General features: G+C 35.5%; 1 protein-coding gene across 2 annotated transcripts in view; it reads right to left on the reverse strand.

The window, feature by feature from the left end:
• Positions 1–1,150: 1,150 nt before the first annotated feature.
• LOC136843342 (neural-cadherin-like) overlaps positions 1,151–26,143 on the reverse strand; it is a 721,385-nt gene continuing 696,392 nt past the window's right edge. For both annotated transcript variants that reach the window (XM_067111635.1, XM_067111634.1), the window contains 12 exons: positions 25,279–25,422; positions 22,164–22,279; positions 19,533–19,697; positions 15,062–15,199; positions 13,624–13,770; positions 10,623–10,896; positions 6,379–8,651; positions 5,052–5,970; positions 4,684–4,873; positions 4,164–4,402; positions 3,651–3,863; positions 1,151–1,532 (listed from right to left, as the gene is read on the reverse strand). In XM_067111635.1, coding sequence (XP_066967736.1) covers positions 1,339–1,532; positions 3,651–3,863; positions 4,164–4,402; positions 4,684–4,873; positions 5,052–5,970; positions 6,379–8,651; positions 10,623–10,896; positions 13,624–13,770; positions 15,062–15,199; positions 19,533–19,697; positions 22,164–22,279; positions 25,279–25,422 — 5,012 coding nt within the window. In that variant the 3' untranslated portion in view covers positions 1,151–1,338. The remainder of the gene's footprint in view (positions 1,533–3,650; positions 3,864–4,163; positions 4,403–4,683; positions 4,874–5,051; positions 5,971–6,378; positions 8,652–10,622; positions 10,897–13,623; positions 13,771–15,061; positions 15,200–19,532; positions 19,698–22,163; positions 22,280–25,278; positions 25,423–26,143) is intronic.

The raw sequence follows: 26,143 nt of genomic DNA on the forward strand, positions 1-26,143 counted from the left end.
ACACACACATATGTGTGTGTGTGTGTATAAAATCCACGAGGGAAAGAGAAACAATGGAGTGCTGCGAGGCCTTTCGCCTTGTCGTCTGCTTAGTAAAGGACGACGAGTCGAAAGGCCTCACAGCACTCCATTGTTTCTCTTTCCTTCTCGGATTTTGTCTTTATTTATATATTCATCACGTTCCATATTTTCGTGATTCAGTTATACATACATACATACATATATATATATATAATATATATTAACTTTATCACACACACAATTGTTCTCTATATATAAGTGTGTGTGTGCTGTGTGTGTGTACTTATACATACATAAAATCATTAGTGAATGTAAGTGAATTCGTTTATTTTAATCAAACGTGCAGCCATATCTTGGCGTATAAGCTTACCTGTTTCTTCTCTGTGAATTTGCGAATGTTATAAGGGTAGCCTAGTTATGCTAAAAGCGTTTTTTTTTTTATGAAACACACGAAATAGTTACAAGTATCCGTCATTTAAAGCTGCAATAATAATAATAATAATAATAATAATAATAATAATAATAATAATAATAATAATAATAATAATAATAATAAAGAACATCTGCAGCGTCTTTCTTTGCTTCAAAAGAATTTTCTTGAAATTTTACATTGCTGAGTAACATAAAAATAGGATATTCTGAAATTAATAAAGTTAAGCACACATGACTATCTATCTACACACACACACACACAAACACACACACACACACACACATATATATATATATATATATATATATATATATATATATATATATATATATATATATATATATATATATATATATATATATATATACAACAACGCGCGCTACGCAAAGGGCCCCTGTGCGATTCTAGCAGGTCTGGCAACTCTTCCAAGTATATATATGAGTGGCTTGTAGTTTTTGATACGGCCACACTTATACACACACATATAAACATATATATATATACATACATACATACACATATATCTATACTGTATATATGTATATACATTATATATATATGTATATACAGTATATATATATATATAATTTGCATGTCTATACAGGGAAATTTGTTTTTTTATTACAACTCTTGTGATACGTTTTCCATGTCATTACCGAAAAACAAAATGCACTGGTGTTGTGTCATGTCATTATTAACTTCCTATATAGTGTGCAATAACGCAAAAGAAAATGAAGAAAAAAATCTCTTTAGAATGAAAGCAAAAAAACTTGACGACCAAACCCTTCCTAATTATCAAACATGATGCCACACAGATTCTTTAGATTCAAAATGTCCGAACACTAAGTCTAAATCCTTAACAAATACGACATCTATTCATCCTATCAGCTCTGCGGCAGTGGGTGTCTGCTGCTGTAGCCGAGGAAAGAGACGGATTCTTCGGGAGGTTCTCCTTCTTCGACGGCGTAATTGCGAATGACGTGCCAGTCGGGAGGCTCCTTCAAGTTGCCCGGCCCCGCCACGTCGCGCCTGCACAGGAGGACGTCCACGTTCGTGATCCCGCTCTTCAACGGGGAGTCTGGCGAGGGATGAGGAAGGAAGAAGAAGCTCTTTCAGCAGGTGGACTAGAACTCTCTCTCTCTCTCTCTCTTTTTTAAACTTTTGGGAGTATCACAATTTTTAGGGTGATGAAGACACACTACTCTCTCTCTCTCTCTCTCTTTTAAAACTATTGAGAGTGTCACATAATTTTTAGGGTGATGAAGGCACACTACATAATTCACGTTTCATTCACGCTCATTATGACAGGAAAAACTCATTTGTAATTTTTTCTGTTAGCGTACACTATACACATACACACACAAAGACAGATATATATATGTATGTATGTATACACACACACGCATATATATATGCTTGTATGTATTTGTAATAACGGTATTTGTAGCGTAAAATTTGTACGTATGTATGTATTTATATATGTACATACGTACATACACAAATAGGAAATCTACTGGTCACTTTTTACAAGATAAGTGTGTAACTGTAATAACAACCATGCCCTCTCATCATCTCGATTTCTTCACACTTGTTCGACAAGCTTGTCACTACAATACTTCAAGATTCAAATGAAGAACCACATACGGTACAGAAATTGCGACGTCCGCAGTAGGATTCAAACCCACATTCTGTAGATCAGAACGACATTTTGTAGTGATAAGCGTATCCAAAATGTATGAAGAAATCAAGAAGGTAAGACTGCACTGTTGTTATAACAATTACATTTCTGTTTGGAAAAAATTGCCCTTAGATTCTATATGGATGTATATCATACATGTACGTATGAACAACTATCACTCCACCTATACCGTTTAATATCGATATTTGTGGCTTAATATTTGTCATTATAGTGTAGAAGTGTGTATGTGTATATATATACATATACATATACACACACACACACACACACACACACACACACATATATATATATATATATATATATATATATATATATATATATATATATATATATATATATATATATATTTCTGACCCACATCAGGATCGAACCCAGGTCTTTCAATTGAAAGACGAGACTGTTGCCAACCAGTCCACACAAGTCATAAAAGAAGTTGGAAACCGAGTACCACGGTGACTAAGGATTTACCTGGGCGGGCTAACTGCCTTGCATACCAGCGTGTTTTCCCCAACCTCCCGACTCAGCTGGTATGCAAGGTAGTTAGCCTGCCCAAGTAAATCCTTGGGTACAGTGGTACTCAGGTTCCAACTTCTTTTATGACTTGTGTGGTTTAGTTGGCAGTGTGTGTGTGTGTGTGTTTGTGTATATATATATATATATATATATATATATATATATATATATATATATATATATATATATATATATATATATTCTGTATAGAATATTACAAAATGTCAATATTTTTCGCTTAACCTTAGAGTATGAAGGTAGAAATCTAAATTATTGTTCAGAATGCTTGTTCTGAAGTTATTTAACAATATGAATATATTATTATTATTATGAAAAAAGACCCAATTTTTCTTATGAAAAATTGTATATATAACAAAGAAAATAGACACATCTTTTATCTCAATGGGGACGAAATTGTCCTTAACGTATTATCATTATTATTATTATTATCAATATTGCTACTATTATTTTTGTCAGCCTTTCACTTTAAAATAATTTCAATGTTCAAAAAAAATTTATTTGCAATGGTCATTACACAATGTAACTCAGCTGGTGGGCTTCAGCTTTCTCTCTGGATTGTTGAAACTGCATTTCAAATTAATAAACACAGTTGTCTGATACAGAATTTATTATATGAAACTTGAAAGTACGTGAATTAAATATATTTTTTCATTAATGCCTGCAAATTTGCCCATCCAATCAATCCCGCAAGGCTCTAACGCGTTTTATATTATGCCCGAAATCAGATGCACTGAGGATCAAGAGGCTGCCAGGGTACGATAATGAAACCTTCAGATTCGTTGGAACTGACTGCACTAAAGAACACCATCGGAGTCACATGGCTACAAACTGATGACCGAGAGGTTTCCAGGGTGCAATGATGAATGCTTCAGATTCGGTGGAAATGACTATACTAACGATATACGTCAACGGAATAACCTTTTCTTTGGACCTTGAACCTGGCTAGAAACAGCTACGTACCTTGCGCTTCCTTAGCGATGAAGTTACCGCCATTTGTCACAACTGGGACGGCTGGGACGTTCAAAGCTGTCAGATCGAGTATGGTCACTTCCCCCTCTCCGCCTCCTTTGTCATCGTAATGGACGCTAGTTTCATGTTTCGTTTGGTCAGTGTTATTCTTAAGAATACGTTGACGCCTACGGCTGAGGCACAATAGGCAAGTGGCTCCCAAAGCTGATGGGGGTGTTACGTGAGAATATAAGGTGTCAGTTATCTACAGAGATAAGCACTGCGAAGAGTAGCTTATTGCAGCCACAAAAACAAAACTTGGACTTAACATTCATCTGATATACTGTACATTAACTGTAAAAAAAAAATCATAAACAACTGAAGATATTCTGGTGATCCTTAGCTGAGACTTATGATTAACTAATATTTAATTTCACTGTATTACGATATAAACGTTTACAAAGAAATAATGAAAACCATGGAAATCCAAATAGGCTATTGTTTTCAGAGGAGAAAATGCATTACCTAATATCACTATGATGCCAACAATGATGGCTGCCAGCAACGGTATATTTGGTTGGAAAAGATTATTCTCTTCCTGTAACAATTCACAGTTGTTACCCACAAATCCCACTGGGCACTGGCATGTATAGGACGGTTGTTGATTGTGGCAGGTGCCACCATTTCTGCACGGACTGGATAAGCACTCGTCTTCGTCCAGACAAACTCGGTGATCTCTTGACAGCAATGATCCCTCAGGGCAGCTAGAGGTGTCAAAGGTGAAGGTAAGCATTTTCTTTGGTGTAAAATTTGTATTTTGTATTTCAAAAAGCAGTGATTTTCTATAGATATGTGATATGCAGTTACCAAAGGAAAGATCACGTAAAGTTTTGGTGGTTAGCTTTCTGAACAGGCTTCACAAGAATGGTAATTTTTATGACTCAATTCTATTAGCTGGTGAAGTGTTGAAAATTTCTCAATACCTGTATTTCTTTTTCATAACAAAGCGATTGCTAAAGCAGGATTAGACGTCAGTTAAACCTACCCGCATTCATGCCTCATCCATAGCTCCTTGCAAGTGAAAGGTGCAATGCATGTTATATTAAGGCACTGGGTGGGTGAATTGCACTGTGAAGCAAGGTTATGGAACACTGAGACTTGCGCCCATTGGGTACTGGTGCTCTCAGGAGGTAATGGCAAGGCCTTACCCTCTATGCGGATGTCATCTATGCAGGCTGAAAAAAGGGAAATCAAAATGCTGTTAAATTAGGCCTAACAAATCAAGAATTTCATCAAAGGAAAGCTCATGGGTATAAATGTCTTTATGATGAATTTTATCAGACTATGTTAGTTATAGAATATAAAGGAGATGTGGATGGTAAAGTAATTTATGAAAAATTAGGTTACATTTACCTGATTTATAATCATCATGTACTGTGAAGGTGTTGGCATTTGAATAGCTGACTCTACCACCAACATATATTCCTTCTTGTTCATCAATGTCCATTAGTAAATTGCTGGAGAAGATGGAGGTTTCATTGTATCTTCGCCCCTCTCCGCCATCTAATGAGAGAACAACATTCATTCCAAAACGTTCAACTTTTACTAAATGCCACTCTCCATTGTTTACAACTACTTTAGAAAGGTACAGCTCCTGATCTTCCGGGTGTAGTTCGTGAAAGTTGTACTGAAACTGCAAATAACCTTCTTTAATCCTAAGGATTCCATATTTTCTACTTAGCTTGTCCGATATTCGAAAAAGTTCACCATCTGTTTCCCAAGTTCGAAACCTCAGCTGTACATTTGTATGAAAAGGATTAGGTTTGAAGGACAGAGTGTATTTGACAAAAGACTGAGGTTCAAAATGAGCTGGTATGGTGGGCTCATCACATGAAGAACCCATCCAACCAGACTTACACAAGCAGTGGGGTTCAGATGCAGAACCACTGCAAATTCCATTGGTTCCACAGCCCATCACTGTAGAGTTGCTGTTGCATAACATCTCAAAATGAGGACAACCTGTTGCACTGTTCTTTTGAAGACTTGGATGTGAAAAATCATAGAAATGACTGTTCATCATTAGGTTTCTGATGCAGCCTTGAAAGGGTTTTCCCAGTGGCACCAGCTCCTCATTATCACTATACATGGTGGCGAAGAATGTCTCATGGGCTAAACCACCTACTTGCAGTGGACTATTTACGTTAAGGTACTCATTAAATGGTGGGAGTGTACCTTGAGCATGGCAAGTGGATAAGTCAATATTGCTCTCTGTGCTTCCCTTGGACTCATATACGTTTGCTTCTGAACACTGATCCATGGCTAGTATTGCTGTCTGGAAAGAAAGGTCAGACTCTTATATTCTTAATGAAAATGTAATAAGCTGGAACTGAAAGGAAGATATAAGTAATGGAATAAAAAGTAAGATATATGGTTTATTCAAAATTGATCTATATTAGCTTCGAGTAAAGAATTGCCAAGATGCAGAGATTACATTCATAGCTAACAATTCTTTATGATTAATAATATCTTCAGCTTCATTTCACCTGCACAAAAGTCAGGATAGTCATTTTGTGAACTCACTACACTTTGCACTGACCAATAACTTTTACAGTAATATAAAGAATGGTGAGTGAACTAAACGCAAGAAAAAAAAGAGGAGAAAATTTTTCAGAAGACAAATAAGTAGCCATTATGTTAGGAAATGATTAATATTAAATTTGAAAGATGTTGAAAATATTACCTCCTTGTCCCAAAAGATATCTGCTTTGTGCCATCTACCGTCATTCAGCTCCCCAGAACTGTTCACTGGGAGGTGTAGGGTCCCTGATCCAAAATTGATTAGTAACCTAAGTCTTCCATCTACTATCTCTAATGCAATGAAATCTGTAACCATATGTTTATTAAAATTTTGGAAGGTTATTGGGCCATTATACAATATGGTACCTTCAAGGCTTGTGGTCAGAAATTCAACACTTAAATGAGATTTCTCACAAGCCTGTAGCGGTGGGAACCAGGCAAAGCCATTCCCTGGGAATGTTCTGGTGAGAATTTGGCACTTCGGCCCTTCATATCCCACAGGGCATACACACCGAATACTATATTCTTCTTCGACACATTTGCCATTATTAAGGCAAGGATTTGGACGGCATGATTCTTTCTGGAAGAAATTCCTAGCAGTACACACACACTCAGGGGTCAGTTTTGTGTGAAGGCCTACATATGAAGTTCTGTTGGAATCGATCAAGTAATGTGTTTTTAGCACTTCAAGATTACTAGCGCAAGAACCGAAACAGTGTGCATTTTCATATAAGCACTCATCTATCCCTATCATGATGATGCTCAAACCCAGTTCATCCTCAATTTCATTTCTGTACATCATGATCAGACCATTCAGTTTATCTGGTTTCAGATACCATGAATTATAAACTGAAAAGAAAATATCTGTAATAGGAGGAGCCCTTTGTCTTAACTGTATACTGAATAAATCAATACTGTGACCACTAACATCGTAAATATTTGCCAATTTTTCCTTGAATTTATCAGCAATGCTTTTGACTGGCTTGTTAGTTCTGTAGTCCCACTGGCGAATGAATTCCTCATCGCTAATATTTTCAACGCGAACCGAACCTGAACTTTTAACTGCACTCTCGGAAACATGCCTGACTTTCACATTGACTTTAGCTTGTATTTTTGACTGGAAATGTTTGCTATCATGCACTTCAAAATGCAGGCGGTAAAAATTTTCACTCGTAGCATATTTCATCGTAATCATTCCATTGTCCTCACTGAGTTGAAAGTTAGGGTGATGACTCATAGCCCATGTGAACTTTTTGTCATCCAAATCCCAGTCATCAGGATCATGAATGTAGACCCGCCCAATCTGAGTATCGTGGGCTCTACCTTTATAACTGTAGAAAAGAATTTCTTTCGTGCCACTTTCCATGGCATTGTCATTGTCATCACCAATGATGACAGTCAATGTTGAAGTGCCAATCATTGGTGGTGAACCGGAGTCTTTTACAATGATTGGAATGTGATATTCTTTCTGTACCTCACGATCAAATTTTCTTAATGAGGAAATGACGGCTGTTCCTTCCCCATTTGCTCTGTCGGGGAAGCTGTCTACCCTGAAGGAGGCTTTGATGTCATCAGAGGCAAAAGGACTGAGCCGGAAATGGAAAGGAGGCCCATTATTCCTTAATGGGTCATCTACATCTGTTGCCAAAACTTCTGCAAACTTTCTTGGTGGTTGGTTCTCTGGTAAAACTGGACGGTAATCTTCAAGGATCTTTGGGGCATTATCGTTAATGTCTATGACAATAACTGTCAACATGGCAGTGGCACTCCTGGCAGGGATACCGTCATCAATGGCCAAGATTTTAATCAAATGGTAAGGGCTACTTTCTCTGTCTAAGGGTCTCTGCACTGTCACTGAACCCGAATCATCAATGGCGAAATGCCTGTTCCTATCAGATGCACGGTCTATCCTGTAAGATATCTTGCCCTTCCCTCCCATATCAGGATCGAATGCCGTGATATTAACCAAACTTCTGCCAACGGGGGTATTTTCGAACACCCGCGCTTCGGCGACTTTTTCGATAAAATGAGGAGGATTGTCATTGATGTCTTTCAGCTTCACTTTGACCCAAGACTTCGCCGTGTGGTATAAGTCCGAGAAGCCCTCATCACCTTCGTCGCTAACCTCGATCTGAAATCTGAACCCGTTAACTTGTCTGTAATCTTCGTAATCTAAAGGTTTGACAACCACTAGCGACCCGGTACCGTCATCGTTCGTTACCATAGCGAATTTATCGGCACCGAACCCCGAGGGTTCAATGACTCTGTAACTAAATACGTTTGTGTCGTCTTCGTCTTGAACCGTGACTGTCAGGATTGGTTCATCGGGCACGTCGGAGCCATTAGTCTCCTCTATTTCGATGACCCATTCCTCTTTCGTGAACCTCGGAGGTCTGTCGTTGACGTCTAGGATGACGATGCTCACGGTGCCTGTCCCTGCGCATGAATGAGGTGACGTATTAAAACATGTACCAAATAAGTATTTATAAATGAACATAAATACTTTTATGTTGGTACAGTAATGACTAACTAAATCTGAATGAGGACAAACTGATACTACGTGCAAGACATTCACTGTGCCAAAGAACGAGTTGTAACAAATTATACTCTAGATCTATCAGAAACCAGATCTTCCAAAGAATGCTGCTTATTGCATGAAACGACATGAAAACAGGACGATTATATAAAAAACCGAAGGTGCAACTGATGAAAAAATATGGCAAAGTACAGTGCTGAAGAAGATAGCAAATTAAAGTATTTATAGTAATTATGCTACTTTTCTCCGAGAAAGACATCGAAGACTTATTTCGAGAGTTTTTGAGGTAATTTCACAGTAAAAGGTTTGTGAAAGAATAGCAAAACCTGTGCAACTAGGTGGGTTAAAACTATTTAATTTTTCAAGGGAATTTGATTTTCTTCTCATACTGCTTGGCATTAAGAAACATTACTTCTTAAGTTGTCGAAATATCGTAAAGAAATTGAGAGTCCGTAGCCTAACTTTCACAATGAAAAAGAAATGTTTGGATTTCACTGATTAAGGAGGATACACTTCCATATCACGCATATTTGGTGTGTAAAAATCTATGCATATAAGCATAACCACAACACTATGGCATGGACATTTTGATATTACGGTATATTAAAAGATTTAATAGATATTAAGAAAAGGAATAACTTTGTGTATTGAACGATGATATTCTTCATGCCATTATAAAAGACAAAAAACAAAAATCATCTTATACTATGGTATGAGAATCATGATAAGAAATCAGTTCTGAAATTAAAGTTCGCCAAAGAGGAAACAAACTAGATCTAGTAAATAGTAATTCATTACCATGCAGGGATCTACCATGGTTAAGGAATTTCCTAGAGACAAATTTGCCCAAAGACCGATTTTTCGTAACTTGGCTACGAACCCCGATGCATACATCAAATACATACCTCCGTAAAAAACTACTCAGGGGCGTTACAAAATCAACAAGTTATGAGGAGATCGTTATTAATTCATCAATACTTCAGAAAGCTCTGTTGAAATAAAATTTACTGTTTCAGGGAAATCGTTCGCCATAGGTTTTGAGAAGTTAAGGACGAGAAACAAGGTTCTTTGGAGATTGCAAAAGTGAATTATTATCTAAAGGATTCGATCATTTGTATCATCTCTTATTAGTGGAATGAATGACTTACTGACTGAATGGATGACTTCCAATCAACTGCGTAATTTATTAATTAGTCCGTCGATTACTTATATGACTGACTGACTGGTGAAGTGACTGATGCATCAATATGTAATTGGCTATTTTGATTAGCTTAACGGTGTAAAAGCTCAATGAAAATTAGTGTGGAAAATGGTTAACAAATAACCAAAAATACAAAAGATTAGCTATAAGAATGACTAGCTAATGTTAGTATGTTTAATAACACAAATACAGGTATATATATACGAAGTGTAATGTATACATACAGTATATCTTACTGACGGAAAAATGAATGATTTAGTGATGAAATGAATGACGGCAGGTGAGACGATGAAATGCTTAGTCCCTGAGCGATTATCTGACTGTCTGGTAGACTGATGAAAAAAAAAAAAAAAAAAAAAATCAGGTAATGTGAAAGAACATTTTGTTGATGATTAAAAACTCTTTCCACACTGCCAACAAATTCATAACGAAGAACGTTGGCGAAGAACTGGATATGATTTCATAACACAAAATGGACTTCATATTTCCACTATTTAGTTATATGCAGTAACTTTTACTTAAGAGTATATTTGCTAAGGAGAGTAAAAAAAAAAAAAAAAATAGTCCATTAAACGGACAGACGCAGATGAAAGAACGAGTAAATAAATAGAAAAAAAAAAAAAAACAGCAAGTCCCTCACCAAGACGCCCTTCAGTATCTCACCACTAACCTTTGAGTCCTCCTCCATCCACGGCCACCACCTGTATCAAGTAATCCTTGGCCTTCTCTCTGTCTAAGCAACACACCGCCGTCCTGACGACTCCCGTCTCAGGGTCGATCGAGAAGATGGGCTTAGCCATGGTCTCGTCGACGACGTTTTTCTCCAGAGAATAGGTCAGCTGGGCATTCGTGCCCTCGTCTGGGTCATCATAGTCCTCAGCTTTCATGGTGATGACTTCTTGGCCGTATTCGCCGTTTTCCGTGATGTTTCCGTAATAAAGCTCCTGTGGAGTGAGTGACAATAAATGAGTTTCTTTCTCTCCCTCTTCTGAAATTACAGTAAGACGCATATGCCACTCACATACATAAGTATTATCGTGGGAAATTTTATTTTTTATTATAATTCAACAAGAACCCATATTCCTTTGAAAATGAGAAAAACACAAGTGAAGAGTAGAATGATATAAAGATGTAAATCAGAATAGGGAAATAAAATAATTAATTCATAAAGAGCTGACATGAAAAAAAAATCATAATTTGCAGTATATCATGAACTTATTAAGATCAATATAAAAGGATTATACTGCACTAAAGCCCAGCTAAAGGCAAAACTTTCGGAGTAAGTTTAAGCTGGACATAATAGTCAGTTCAATGAGGGGAGCTAGTCCAAGGATTCAGAAGTAAATTATGACAAAAAATATGACAAATTACAGCAGAAGAGAGTGGGACATTCTCACTTTTAAATATCAGGCTAGCGAAGGTCACCGTTTTAATGAATCCTCCAAACAATTCTTTTTTTAGAATGGACTCAGAGAACCAGCAATCTAAATTCTACTTCTGTCCTCTTTACCTCATCACTGCATATTTTTTATTTTTATGTTTCACTTGCGTTTCTTATATAAAACTTATATACTATCTCATAAGGAAACCATTTACATTTCTTCTGAAACCTGGTATCCATTTTCCCGAAAGGGAAAGAATACTGATAATAATTAAATGCTTTGAGTGCATTATTTTTTGTGAAGTAACTACAAGACTTGCGAATATAATTTTGTGGAATGAATACTTCCCTAGATGTGCAGCCGATATCATATTACACAGAGCTAATGTGATTTAGCTTTAAAGTGCTCCGCCATAAACTGTTGAATGTTCTAAAGGAATGTATCAAATAACACTGCACTCAAGGGAAAATAACCTCATGTCGTCGTCAGGGAAGAAGAAGAAGAAGAAGAAGAAGAAGAAGAAGAAAAACATTTTCCGTTAATTTCTTCTTTTGAGAGAGAGAGAGAGAGAGAGAGAGAGAGAGAGAGAGAGAGAGAGAGAGAGAGAGAGATGGAATGGAAATGAAAAAAAAAAAATTATGTCAAATATGAAAGACATTTTTTGGCGCTTCAGATTCGAGCCATTGTTATTTGAGTGTTCACCACAATCAGCTGTTGAAGCAGAATTCAGACTGATATTTCAGGACGTAATTCAAAAAGCCCTGGTCTACAACTTGTCAACAGCCATCAAAATAGGGGACATTCGATCTTTCAGCCCCAAATTTCCAATCCTGCAACGATTTCGTATTCGAGTACCTGGTCCAAGCACCAGTCAATTTTGCATGCCAATGCAGACCCCAGTCTTCTGCGCTGTTTTGCTCTCCTAGGTTTAAAAAAGTATTGGAATGGAAGGAACTTCAATAACCAGAAATTGTGAAAAATGTGTGCAAGGTATGAGTAACGCAAAGCGTAGGATAGTGTCAGCAAGCCTGACAAGCCTTCTGCCTACAAAGAAAGGAATTTTTCTGAATAGGAAGTTGACACTGAAAGTCCCCTCTTTTAGGAAGCAGCCAGCAACAGCAACAATAACACACACATATACATATACACATGTATATATATATATATATATATATATATATATATATATATATATATATATATATATATATATATAAAAATATATATATAAGTATATATGTACGTATGTGTGTATGTATATATGTATGCATACATACATATATATTATATATATATATATATATATATATATATATATATATATATATATATATATATATATATATATATATATATATATATATATATATATACATGCTACTACACAACGGCTTTACTTCAAGGATACGCTTGTCGTCGCCCTTGTAAAGAGGAACAGCACTGGCCCCAGGGGACCAGTGTTGTTGTTAAGAGTTCGGAAGTTCATTATAACATGAAAAAAGTTTTGAGCTCATTGTTGAAGGGATTTGCTTCAAAATTTTTACATGATATTATTCCATTAATGCCTGATATATTGGTAAGAAAGCGCAAAAAATACGACCGTGTAATATACACGATTAATATTATTCTAATACTTTCATTTTCACATTAAAAAAGTTTTCCTTACTGATTTTCTTAACAATATTTATACTGAATAATCCGATAGTTCCACCGAATTTATTCATATCTAAAGTACAATGTTTTTGTCTGTAAGTACTTCTTCCCATTATGAAATTATTCTAAAATTTTATAATGATCAAATAAAATAAATTTTCTTTCTCTTCCTTTTAAAAGCGAAGAAAATGAAAAGACTGAAAAAGACCTTTAAAGTGCTTATTTTTCGCTTGAAGGAGCCATATTCGGCCTGGCCCATCGTTCTCACTCTACCTCCGTTTTAATGATTTATGTATAAGGAAACTTGTTTTTTGATTGCCATGCCTCAACACTCTCAAGGCCTTCTGTTTCCTATTATCTTATTGCAGTTAAACAGAACTCCTCTGCTGACTGGGTAACTCGTAATATCTCGAATGAGAGCCCCGGGCTTTTTTGTCACGAACTTTGACGCTCGGTGATTGACGGGGCCTTAAATAAGCTAACAAAATTTACTACAATCCCATCAGAGAATTTCTTTGAGCTATACTACTCGAGGCTATGTTTACTAAACATTAAACGATCCAAAAATACTGTTAACAAAAACTTCATCATATTTAGGACTTATACAAGGGTTTCGTAGCTCCCTTTTACCCTTACCTGAAGGAAGACCGGTGCATTGTCGTTGATGTCCTTGAGATGAACTATAATCTCACTGTAGCCCACAAGTCCGGTGCCTCCTTCGTCCTGGGCAAAGACGGTTAGTCCCCAGGTCGGTCGACCGCCCGGATGGTCTCGATCCAACGGCTGTATTCGGATATATTTTTTACTTTAACGCTGCGACATTATCACTACTTAGTTTATTTTAATTATCAGGTAAACACCTAATTATTATGTTTATTTACCATGAGTACTAAACAAATAAACTCTATACCCGTGATTGGTAAAATAGTAGAATGTTTGAAAATGTTATAAATACAACGACCTGTTAAAAATGTGGTAATTCCATGAACATTATTTTTTTTACATTTTATCGTGAGCAAATCAATCACATGTCAATCAATATCGAAAATAGATTTGAATCATGTGATTATAAGCTCCTAATCAAAAGTACCTGTTTATGTGAATATCTAATTTAATGTTTACTTACGTCCGTGAATATCTACAAGCAGTTTTAAGTTGTAATATCATAATATGAAGTGATCACTATTATTATTATTATTATGTTTATTCAATATATTGTAGCAAATACTGTATATCAGATTTATGTCAAGGGAATGGCCAAAGTTAAAGCTAAAATATGAATAACAATTTATAGAATAAATTTTCATGTGAACAAATTATTGAAAAGTCTATTAAATATATTATTCTAAACATAACATTGACCTTATGTCACTGAACTGGAAAATGTAGGTATATTTGCTAATTTACATCTTGTTATTTACCAATATTGTACTGGTTGAGAAGCATGATGGTTTCCTCAGATTGGTCATGAGTTAGAAATGAATATGAATAATGCACAAAGATGTTTCCTTTGTCCGGTCGAAATGCTTGTATTATCCCGTGTGTAAAAAAACAATGCAGAAATAAAACTTTAAAAATATGAACCTTTTTAAATATATACAGAAAAAACCGAGTTGTAAAACCTAATTTTTTTCATGAATTGGAAAACCATAGGCATGCAGATCAAACGACAGAGCTATTGCCGGTTTCAATTGAACTACTGACCCAAACCACGACATCTACAGATTCATTTTAAATGGGTGTTCGAATGTGTGTGTGTGTGTGTGTGGTGAGCAGCATTTTGGAAATTAGATTAAGCACTGTTACTTTCCAGAAAAAGATATATTTTGGAACAATATCAAAGCACCCACTGGGTAAGCAACTCCGAAGAACACTCAAGAAATTTCAGTCATGACATGCTCCACAATCATCTTTCCAACAGTAATGCCCTTCCAGAGCATAATTATACATTCGATATCCAAACTTGTATGTAAGAAGCCTTGAGGGAGACGAATGATTTTATAGCGATGATACTGTTCTTAAAATTTCCCAATGCGCTTTGCGAGCGAACTGTTCTTGCAAAGTCATACACAACCTTTCTGGCGAGGATTTCTCCCGTCGAAGAGACGATCTGGAAATGCGAGTTCTCTGGATGCTCCACGTCGATCCCTTGGCCTGACAGGGAGAAGACCAAATCTTGCGGACGGTCGTAATCCCCGTCTGTTACCGTCACCTGAAACGGAAGGTAACTTCTGTCACTGGTCGTGCCTGGCGAGTAGTGTAAGGCATCAGGATATTATAGACTGAATATATAAAATAATTATTGGCGTTACAATTATATGGCCTACCTGTCCTAAAAAATGTACCTGGAAGATCCACAGACTGATGAACGAATAATAAATAGAGAATATCAAGAAATGCCTTTGTATAAAGTTTGAATCTCATCGTTAAGAAAATGGTATATATAACCAGTGTTAACGATATTAATATAATTTCTACAGAAACCGGAATCTAGCCAATGAAGTTAATAAAGGAGCTATTTCCTTTAAGGCATGGTCTCATAAGTAGTCAAAGAATTTTAATGATCCGGTTGTTTTATAATTAACAGATATTTTAATAAAGGCAGCTGAAGTGAAGACTTGCAGCAGGACCAAACATATTTCAAAAACATTTCTGTCTGCGAACTAACTTCATTGATTTCACTCTACTATACCTGACATGTTTTGTGAAAAGATTTGGCATTGCTTAGAATTTCAGTTGGGATGTATGACAGCAAAGCTCTTATTGTTAAAACAAAAACATCTCTAATTAATCTATATTATTTTTGCTTCATGATTTACCAACTGGCCATGGGTTCTCATAATATGTGGTAACTTAATTCGGACTGAGCTACGTTTTACAGTTCCAAAAATATAGAATGCAGCTTATGTTGTAAGCATTCCTTGGAGGGCCTCTTCTTTCAGCAAAGTTTGCAATCGACGTTCCACACTGCTTGTAGGGCTACTTTGTATTTTCAAAGACTTTTTTGGGGGGGTTTTTATGACTGCTTACAGTTGAGGTTGCACTTCACTCCCAGTGCATATTCTTGTCATCTTGAAATTCAATGATAAACATCAGCCATGTTTACAATAACTGATGTACTTTACCAAAAAAAGAAAAAAATTCTCATCTGTAAGCAGTCATAAAAACCCCCCCAAAAAAGTCTTTGAAAATACAAAGTAGCCCTACAAGCAGTGTGGAACGTCGATTGCAAACTTTACTGAAAGAAGAGGCCCTCCAAGGAATGCTTACAACATAAGCTCCATTCTATATTTTTGGAACTGTAAAACGTAGCTCAGTCCGAATTAAGTTACCACATATTATGAGAACCCATGGCCAGTTGGTAAATCATGAAGCAAAAATAATATAGATTTATTAGAGATGTTTTTGTTTTAACAATAAGAGCTTTGCTGTCATACATCCCAACTTAAATTCTAAGCAATGCCAAATCTTTTCACAAAACATGTCAGGTATAGTAGAGTGAAATCAATGAAGTTAGTTCGCAGATAGAAATGTTTTTGAAATATATTTGGTCCTACTGCAAGTCTTCACTTCAGCTGTCTTTATTAAAATATCTGTTAATTATAAAACAACCGGATCATTAAAATTCTTTGACTACTTATGTGACCATGCCTTAAAGGAAATAGCTCCTTTATTAACTTCATTGACTAGATTCCGGTTTCTGTAGAAATTATATTAATATCGTTAACACTGGTTATATATACCATTTTCTTAACGATGAGATTCAAACCTTATACAAAGGCATTTCTTGATATTCTCTATTTATTATTCGTTCATCAGTCTGTGAGAATACGTGGCTCGTTACCGCACTGCATCTGTCTAAAAGTTAACCCCAGTAACAAAAACATGATACCCTCATTTTAGAAGCGATTAGAGTGCCACGTCGATCCCTCCTAACCCTTAATTACAAGGACTGAAGATTAATGGCATTTCAAAGCCCCGCTTATGAGTAACTAGAGCAAGGGCCTCCGGGCACAGGAGGGTTACCCGGGTGAAAGGGCGTGACACTTGGGCCGCCATTAGGCTTCTGTCTTAATTGCTCGAGGAAAGATGAGAGTTATTATGTTATACTTTTATAGCATCTTACAGTTTTCCTTGGCGATAATGACGTGTGATTATAACAATTAACAATATTGATTTACCAACTGGTAAATCAATTTTGGTGTCAGCGTTTATTATGTATGTGTATGTATATATATAAGAAGAAGATATATATATATATATATATATATATATATATATATATATATATATATATATATATATATATATATATATATATGTCATATGTGTGTATATATACATGCATATATATATTTATATATATACATTTATACATTTATGTATATGTATATATATATACATAAATAAAGACAAAATCCACGAAGGAAAGAGAAACAATGGAGTGCTGCGAGGCCTTTCGGCTGTCGTCCTTTACTTAGCAAGGACGACAGTCGAAAGGCCTCGCAGTTTCTCTTTCCTTCGTGGATTTTGTCTTTATTTACATATCCACCATGTTCCATATTTTCGTGATTCAGTTATACATATATACATATATAGGTGTATGTATGTATGTCTGTATATATTTAGAGTATACATATAAATATATCTTATATATAAAAGTGAATGTTTGTATGTTACTGCACTACAGATATCCAAACTGCTTGACCGATCTACACAAAATTTGGAACATGGCTATCATTTGACCCAAATTAGATAATAGGGTAGGTTCCAAACCTGTACCCATTTTCTTTTGTAACTTACGTGGTAAATAAACTCTACTGGTTTACCATACATAATTTTATGTGTTAATAAACTCTACTGGTTTATCATACCTCATTTCCTGTACTAGATACCAAATATATTATTGAAAATGCTTTCTTTCCTGTGATTAATAATCCTGTATCAAGGTTTATATAGCCACCAGAGTAATAACCGGATAAAAGGGACAGTTACTACAGCAATGCCTGAATAAAAGGGACAGTCAGCATAGTAATACCTGGGTAAGAGGGACAGTCAGCATAGTAATACCTGGATGAATGGGACAGTCAGCACAGTAATATATGGATAATTGGGAGAGTCAGTAGAGTAATTCCTGGATAAAAGGGACAGCCACCAAAGTAATAAATGGATAAACTGGACAGTCACTACAGTAATACCTGGATAAAAGGGACAGTCAGTAGAGTAATATCTGGATGAAGGGGACAGTCAGCACAGTCATACATGGATAAAAGGAACAGTCATAGCAGTAATACATGGATAGATGGGACAGCCATCCTAGTAATGTCTGGATAAGTGGGATGGTCAGCACAGTAATATTTGGATAAAAGGGACAATTAGTATCGTAATTTCTGGATAAAAGGGACAGTCACCACAGTAATACCTGGATAAGTGGGACAGTCAGCATGAGGAAGTACAGGAAAATTTGTCTTAGTCAGAGTTTTCCCAGGCAGCGCCAGGTTGGTCAGCATATATATATATATATATATATATATATATATATATATATATATATATATATATATATATGAAATGTATTTAAAAATAGAAGCAAGGAAGTCAGGCAACAGATCTGCTGGAGTGTATCTGATTTATTCACGCTGACACATACATATGTGTGTGTGTGTTTGTGTACATAAAAGTAAATATATGTGTGGAAATAAATTCATAAAAATTTTCGATGTGTTTAAAGAACCAGATATATCCTGTTTGCTGGGATTACTAGTTTTATATTCTCCTGAATTTCCTTTACCAACCAGTAACAACCCGGTTCTTGGGAACAGGAAAAGGAGATTTAATCAACTGTGATGCTAATTTTACTACGCTTGAAATTGCCTGCTCTTCCCGAGAGAGAGAGAGAGAGAGAGAGAGAGAGAGAGAGAGAGAGAGAGAGAGAGAGAGAGAGAGAGAATTTAAAACCTCAGTTAAAGGACCAGCTCGAGAATAATAGATTTCATTATGAAATTACGAAGGCGATGTGATACTTTTGTGATGAGATACACTGGGTCAAATAATCTTATACTAAAGATTATGCTGTAATCTCTCCAGCTTTCAACGGATAATTACAAGTATTTCTTAATCATAGCTGGTGTGAAGTTAATCTCTTCTGACTTTATATCTATGTAGTTGATTATATAGACGGGCTTATGAACTCGCTCGCTACTGCCAGGGTAATTACTTCTTGAGCTTTAACTTGTATTAAATCTATATTAATAAAAAAAGAAATCAACGATCACGTACTGATTTCCAGAAGCTAATAGTGGCATCCAAGAACTAATAAAAATAATAATGATGAAAAATTAAAGAATGACACAATTTCCACAACACTGTTCCAACTTACAATAGTCCTTCCAGCATTCTGTTATTGTGGCCACACTTCATTTCCTTAAACCAAATAACTACTAATGACTACGTCACCAGTGAACCACCAAAGATGCTGACGCTAATCAGAATATCTTTTGCATTCCAAAACAAACCATCTCCTCCTTATCCCACTTTTGTCTTACCGTCAAGATGCGTTTCGGCAAATCCTGGTCGTCTTCCTCGGAGATACGAGTCTCATACAAGTGTCTGTCAAACAGCGGAGGGTTATCGTTGATGTCTCGAACGTGAACGATGATCGAGGCATCATTTTCGTACCGCCCGTCAGACACCACCAGTCGAAGGTCATACTAAAGAATGGAAAAATTAATAAAAGGAGAATCAGAAAATAAAACGATGGTAAGCTTTTTATTAGTAGTAATTTTCATCGTGGTATGATAAAATTGAAGGCATGGGGGATTGGGCAAGGAAATATCAGTTTTCTAAAAATGTTTGAATTGTTTATGCAATAATCAAATTTAATATCAAAACTGATTACATGTTAATTAGCATCTGCTCCCAGAAGTCACAAATAAGTGAACGGTATTTCAATGCTCATTACCTAACAATCAACGCTACTAAGTCATAATGAAAGGATTAGCTTCTACGCACGAGCAGTTCTAAAATTAGCACCGATGATCCACGAGGCATTGATAAAATGAAACGACTTGAATCTGATATAATAGATGATTTAAAGGTTTGCTAAGATCAGGATCCTTTCGATGAGGGAGAACACTGAGAAAGTTCTAAGACCAGTGACAGGCATGCAAATAACCCTGGGTCCATAGTCACCAACATTCAGAAGACTGAAATCCGCACTTAATGCACAGATAAGTGAGTGTCTGTGTGTAGACAGAAAGAACAAGCAGATCAATAAATGGAACCTAGTATTTTCATACCAGCAGCGGTTTGCATAATCTAAGAATCAAACTGTTCTTCAGGGTTTAATCAATAGTCTTTAATGTAAAACTTGTAGTGCGGTGGCCATCATGCAAAGACTAAGATATTGGACTGTAGTAGCTAACGAAGAACAACTTAGCACTTCGTATTTAGTTAACTTATTACCCGAGGAACTCTAATCAATGGACTGGAAAAAATAAAAATAATAAAAAATAAAAGCCGGAGAAGAACACAGATTCATAAAGCAATTCTCTTTCTTAGGAAATCTTTGTTTAGTTATGAATAACATGTCATAACGAAACAAAGATGATCGTTGGGAAACTGAAAGTCAATAAAAAGCACTTGAAAACCTTCCTGTTAGAATTCGAGGACATGTACACCACTTAAGAGCAAGCATTTGGTCTTATATTATTCATGACCCAAATAGTACTACTCGGGGCCTTGCGCCCCAAAAGCTTTAACAGCTAGTCATTAACCAATCGTCATTTAGGCACTGGAAGACTCAACAGACAAAAACTCGTGCAACCAAGGTTGAAAATCAAAAGCCTCTGAAGAAAGTTCAATAAGTTTAAATAATCAGTGAAATTCAACTAAGGAGTCATGAACGGCTGATCAATCTTTCAAGAAAGTGAAGCCACTGTTTGGCACACAAGGGGTCATAAGCCACTGATCAACATCATGCGTTTTATAATGCATCCAAATACACCAATTACTGATCCTGTTGTCGATTTAAAACATGAAGCTGCCATGAATTGTCCAGAAATAGCTATCACGACTTAAGCAGCCCTGTTTTGTAGTTGTTGGTCATACGTCGCTGGTCCTGATTACATCGTTGGAGCCAGAGAGGACGTATATTCATCCAGTTACCGGAAGGAGCGTGAGGTCGACATCCCCTCTCAGGAAAGAGAAACAATAAGAAAAAAAGAAACGACGCCTGATGAATGAAGTTCAGGGTTCCGGCATTGCAATGAAATTTCATAAATCTTCACCTCATCTGCTTTACGACACGCCAGTTCAATACTGTTGTGGTCATTCGTTTAAGCGGATTGCAGATGGGAATGATTAATCGCTGGCACGATACATAATCCAATTAATTTGATGGCGGATTGAAGAGCCAGGGTATGACTACTGGTCCTTACGTTAGGAGCTTGTACACAGGTTAATGGAACCGAACACCCTAATTTTTTCAATACAGGTTACACTCTTCATCTGGGAATGCCGTCGATTCTGTCGTAATCAGACTCACGCGAGGATGGTTTCGGTCGGAGTGGCCACTTATCACGAACTCACACAATGGCCCTGTGACATGGGAGGTGGAAACATCCCGCGGTTACTGTGTTTCCTCATGCCCCGATCATGCCAAAGCTTTAATCGCTTGGGTACTAAGCGAATAACACTATTAAAGATTTTCATTAAATGCGCAATATGTAGGTAAAAATCTGTTCTATCATGTTCAATACTGAACGCTTTGATCTACGAGACCATTATAGAATACCGACGTAAACAGTGATGATTATTAAGAGAATAACGACAAAATAAAGGTCGCATGTACATTAGAGGAAATGCAAACCTTACAGTCCTGTAATTGTTGAGGCGAACTGCGGTTTCCCTGATTGTAATAAAGAAAGTGAATTATAAGGCAAGTAAAAACTCCTCGATCCACAGTCGATTCAAGAACCTTGTAGTAATTTGAAGAGAAGAAGAAGCTCTCAAAAACGCGATTCTCCTATTTCTCTCTCTCTCTCTCTCTCTCTCTCTCTCTCTCTCTCTCTCTCTCTCTCTCTCTCGTATGCACACACATATACACACATATAAGCTCTCTCTCTGGTTAAACTTTGGACATACAAAAACTTTTGTTGTAAAAAGAAAAACCTTACTTTTTTCGTTCTTTCGTAATCGAGCGGTCGAGTCAGGTACATCTCTCCGGTTACGTTGCCGATGGCGAAAGTTCCCTCTTCGTTCCCATCCACGATTTCGTAGTGCATTCGTGACGCTGGAAGAGCAATACAGAGACTTATCATAACTATTATTAAAAAGAATGTCGTAAGAAGTTGGTTAAATTCGATTTACAAAAAATCATATTCTGTTCATTCCTGAGATTGAATGAAAAAGACTGGGCCATCACTACATGCATTTTGAAGCGTCTTCTGTTGACGAAAAAAACAAAAACACAAACAATAAATAAATAGGGGAACAAGGATCTACAAATAAAACAACAGATCAGCAAGTAAACCAAAGAAAAAAAATACTTTTTATAATACAGAAACAGTGTTTGGGCTACAGTATTCAAGGAAATCATCCTTGGAACCGTATACAACTCATACAATGAAAAATACGAAGATTACATTTTGAAATTCTATGAGATAAAGGGAGGATTTAACAAGCGTTTCAATATGAAAAGTTGGCTACTTGCCTGAGCTTATATTTTTGACTGAATAATTTCGTAAAAGAAACACATGGCATATGAAAAACGGATATTATTACAATGCTTTAAATAATAAGGTATATAATGCGAAAGTCTGATTTAACTAGGATATAAAACTTAAGCCATCTGACTCGCTCTGGACAAACAATCAGCATTTTATAACCCACCCTTCGTACTTAATGTACCCTTCCAAGTGAGGAGATCACATTGCACTGGCATGACATGTGTAAAGTTTTTTTTTTTTTTTTACAAAATTAAACAGATTTATTCTTTTTCTACGAGCTCGAAGCTTTCGAAAGATAGAAAATGTTGAAATAAATGCACCCAAACACACCTATATACGTAAAGGCATACATAAATACATACATACATATAAATATGTTAAGTTAAAAAAGTTAAAGTCCTCCTGGGCCTCTGTAGACTCACAGGGTAGGCGCTGATCTCCTGTTTCTTAGGCCAACAGCCAGTGGGGGACAGGTCCCAATGCCTTTGACAAGTGGCCAGTGTGTCGCTAGGCCCACTGTTTAACTCCCCAGCCCGAGGGCTGGTACCTATTCTCCTACTATATATATATATATATATATATATATATATATATATATATATGTATATATACACATATATATGTATATATATATATATATATATATATATATATATATATACACACACACAGATATATATATATAACTTAGGAAATATATCTGAAAGTATTTTTTTCCTTCATTATTTCTAGAATACTTTGATGAAAACCTCTTCGATTTGGGGCTAACGCGCCTGTTTTAGTTAAAGTACATCACAAATACAATACAAGTCAATGAATATATTATCCCAAATACTGAGCCGGATCCCTTAGTTGCAATGAGATGTTTAATGAATACAGTACATTAACAATGTAGTCATCAAAAGATTTCTGATTTCCAGAAGAGTTCACATGATTATTATAACGCTAATTCCCGCCGAGATAATCAATTTAAATGTGCGGAATCCTCCGTCTCTTATGTCACAGGGTCAAAACTTGTGACCTTTGTTGCTAGTAGGAAAGATAAAATAATTACAGGAAAGATAAAATTATAGGAAAGAGAAAATGATTACAGGAAAGATAAAATTATGCGAGAGATAAAATGATTATAGGAAAGATAAAATTATAAGAGAGATAAAATGATTACAGGAAAGATAAAATGATCATAGGAAAGATTACATTATAGGAGAGTTAAATGGTTATAGGAAAAAAAATTATAGCAGATAAAATGATTATAGGAAAGATGAAATGATTATAGGAAAGATAAAATTATGGGAGAGATAAAATGATTAAGGAAAGATAAAATTATAGGAAAGATAAAAACGTAGGAGAGATAAAATGACGATTCTGTGCAAAGAACAGTAAATCAAATAAACAAAAAAGTGGAGGAAAATTTTAGGCAAGATGTTAGTTCATGAATCAGACGCAGCAAACTAATTATTGTAAAATACTTGTGATAAATTAATTAAAATACAACAGACACAGCTGCAGCGGTAAACTCCTCTCGTCATTAAGCCACGGGATCACCTGCTGTATAATATCTAATTAGGAGTGAGATAAGTTTGAGGGAACTTTTTGTTTACAAGGGAAACAGCTTTATGATGAATGTACACACACAAACACAGAATCACATACACGCACACAGTATATGCACAAATATATATATATATATATATATATATATATATATATATATATATATATATATATATATATATATATATATATATATATATATATATATATATATATATATATATATATATATATATGTGTGTGTGTGTGTGTGTGTTTATATTTATTAGTGTACATATGTATAATACATATATATTGTAAATATATATATATATATATATATATATATATATATATATATATATTATTATGTATTTATGTATATATATATTTGGAATGGATCCTGAGACACCTAACAGTGTCGCTTCCATGTTCATCAAATATGAACGTATCATACAGATACATCAATAATACCAAAAGCATAAAAACTATGAATATTTTATTTAGGAATCATCAATGAATCTCTTTTTAGTAAGCTTCCCACACAGCTCTCTCCATTTTCAATCACATACTTTTACATTCAAACCACCCAGCAGAGACACCTTACGACATTCTCCCAAACCCAAGGTAATAACAAAACCGGATTCCAGGGAAAGAGAAAAATGAATGTCAAGTTGGATCTTAAAAGATGGAAGTGATTGATATACGTAAGCACTTGAGGCCAAGTATAATGGATGATGGTAGGTTAAGATAAGTTGTTATACGGAATGGGCAAAGCGGGGAAGCACGCATGATCTCTGAGGCAGGTTTGCAAGAGAAAAGAGAGCTGTCTTTTTAATATCATACCCCCGATGAATTACTAAGTAACTTCATTTTTACATTATATCTAATTAACCTTTTGTTGTTTAAAAAGTTATCAATTGTCGTTTAGTGATCCAACCTTATACATGGAAGAGATAGACAGATATGTACATAAACAGGTAAATAGCTACCTATCTAGCAAGAGATAGAGAGAGAGCGTGCACGTTACCTTCATCTAGGTCCTTGGCTGTGAGAGTGAGGAGTGCCTGGTTAACGGCTTCATCTTCGTCAAGTTCGACCTCGTACAGAGACTGCTCGAAAAACGGGGCGTGGTCGTTCTTGTCAGCTAGGCCGATCCGCAGAAACTTCGTCACTGTGGTAGGCAGAGAGAACTGAACATTAGTAAATTTCAATATTAAGCTATGTCAAACGAAATGACATTCAGCACTGTGCACGTATGATCACACAGTACCAAGATATTTGTATACAAAATATACACAATATAGTCTTAAACACACATATGTATATATATATACATATACATTACACACACACATAATATATGTGTAACTACATACTTATACATTACTATACTTATATAAAATATATATATATATATATATATATATATATATATATATATATATATATATATATATATATATATATATATATATATATATATATATATACATTATATATATATAGGTATATCCATACTGTGTGTTACATTTAAGAATATTTAGTCTGTTTCGTATCAGGACCAAAGGGATAAAAGAGAGAACACCTTTGCAATAAATGAACCGATATTCTGATTGTAAATATGAATACATTCCAGCAAATATTCACTGGCAAATGCAACGCGTTGATCAACCTAGCTTTAGTTTAAATAAAATGGACGTAAAAGTTAGGAACACATATTCAAACATAAATAGGAATAAAATTCACGTTTTCATTGGATATTTCGTTATCTCCAGTCAAAGGCTTAAGCCAGACATCAAAGTCTTACTGATCTGTGTTGACAGCAAGAAATTTATTTGAAAATCGGTGTAAGCCATTTTTCTAATCTAATGGAATAAACAGAGCAAGAAATC

The sequence above is a fragment of the Macrobrachium rosenbergii genome, chromosome 11 (genome assembly GCF_040412425.1).
Source record: "Macrobrachium rosenbergii isolate ZJJX-2024 chromosome 11, ASM4041242v1, whole genome shotgun sequence".
NCBI lineage: Eukaryota > Metazoa > Arthropoda > Malacostraca > Decapoda > Palaemonidae > Macrobrachium > Macrobrachium rosenbergii.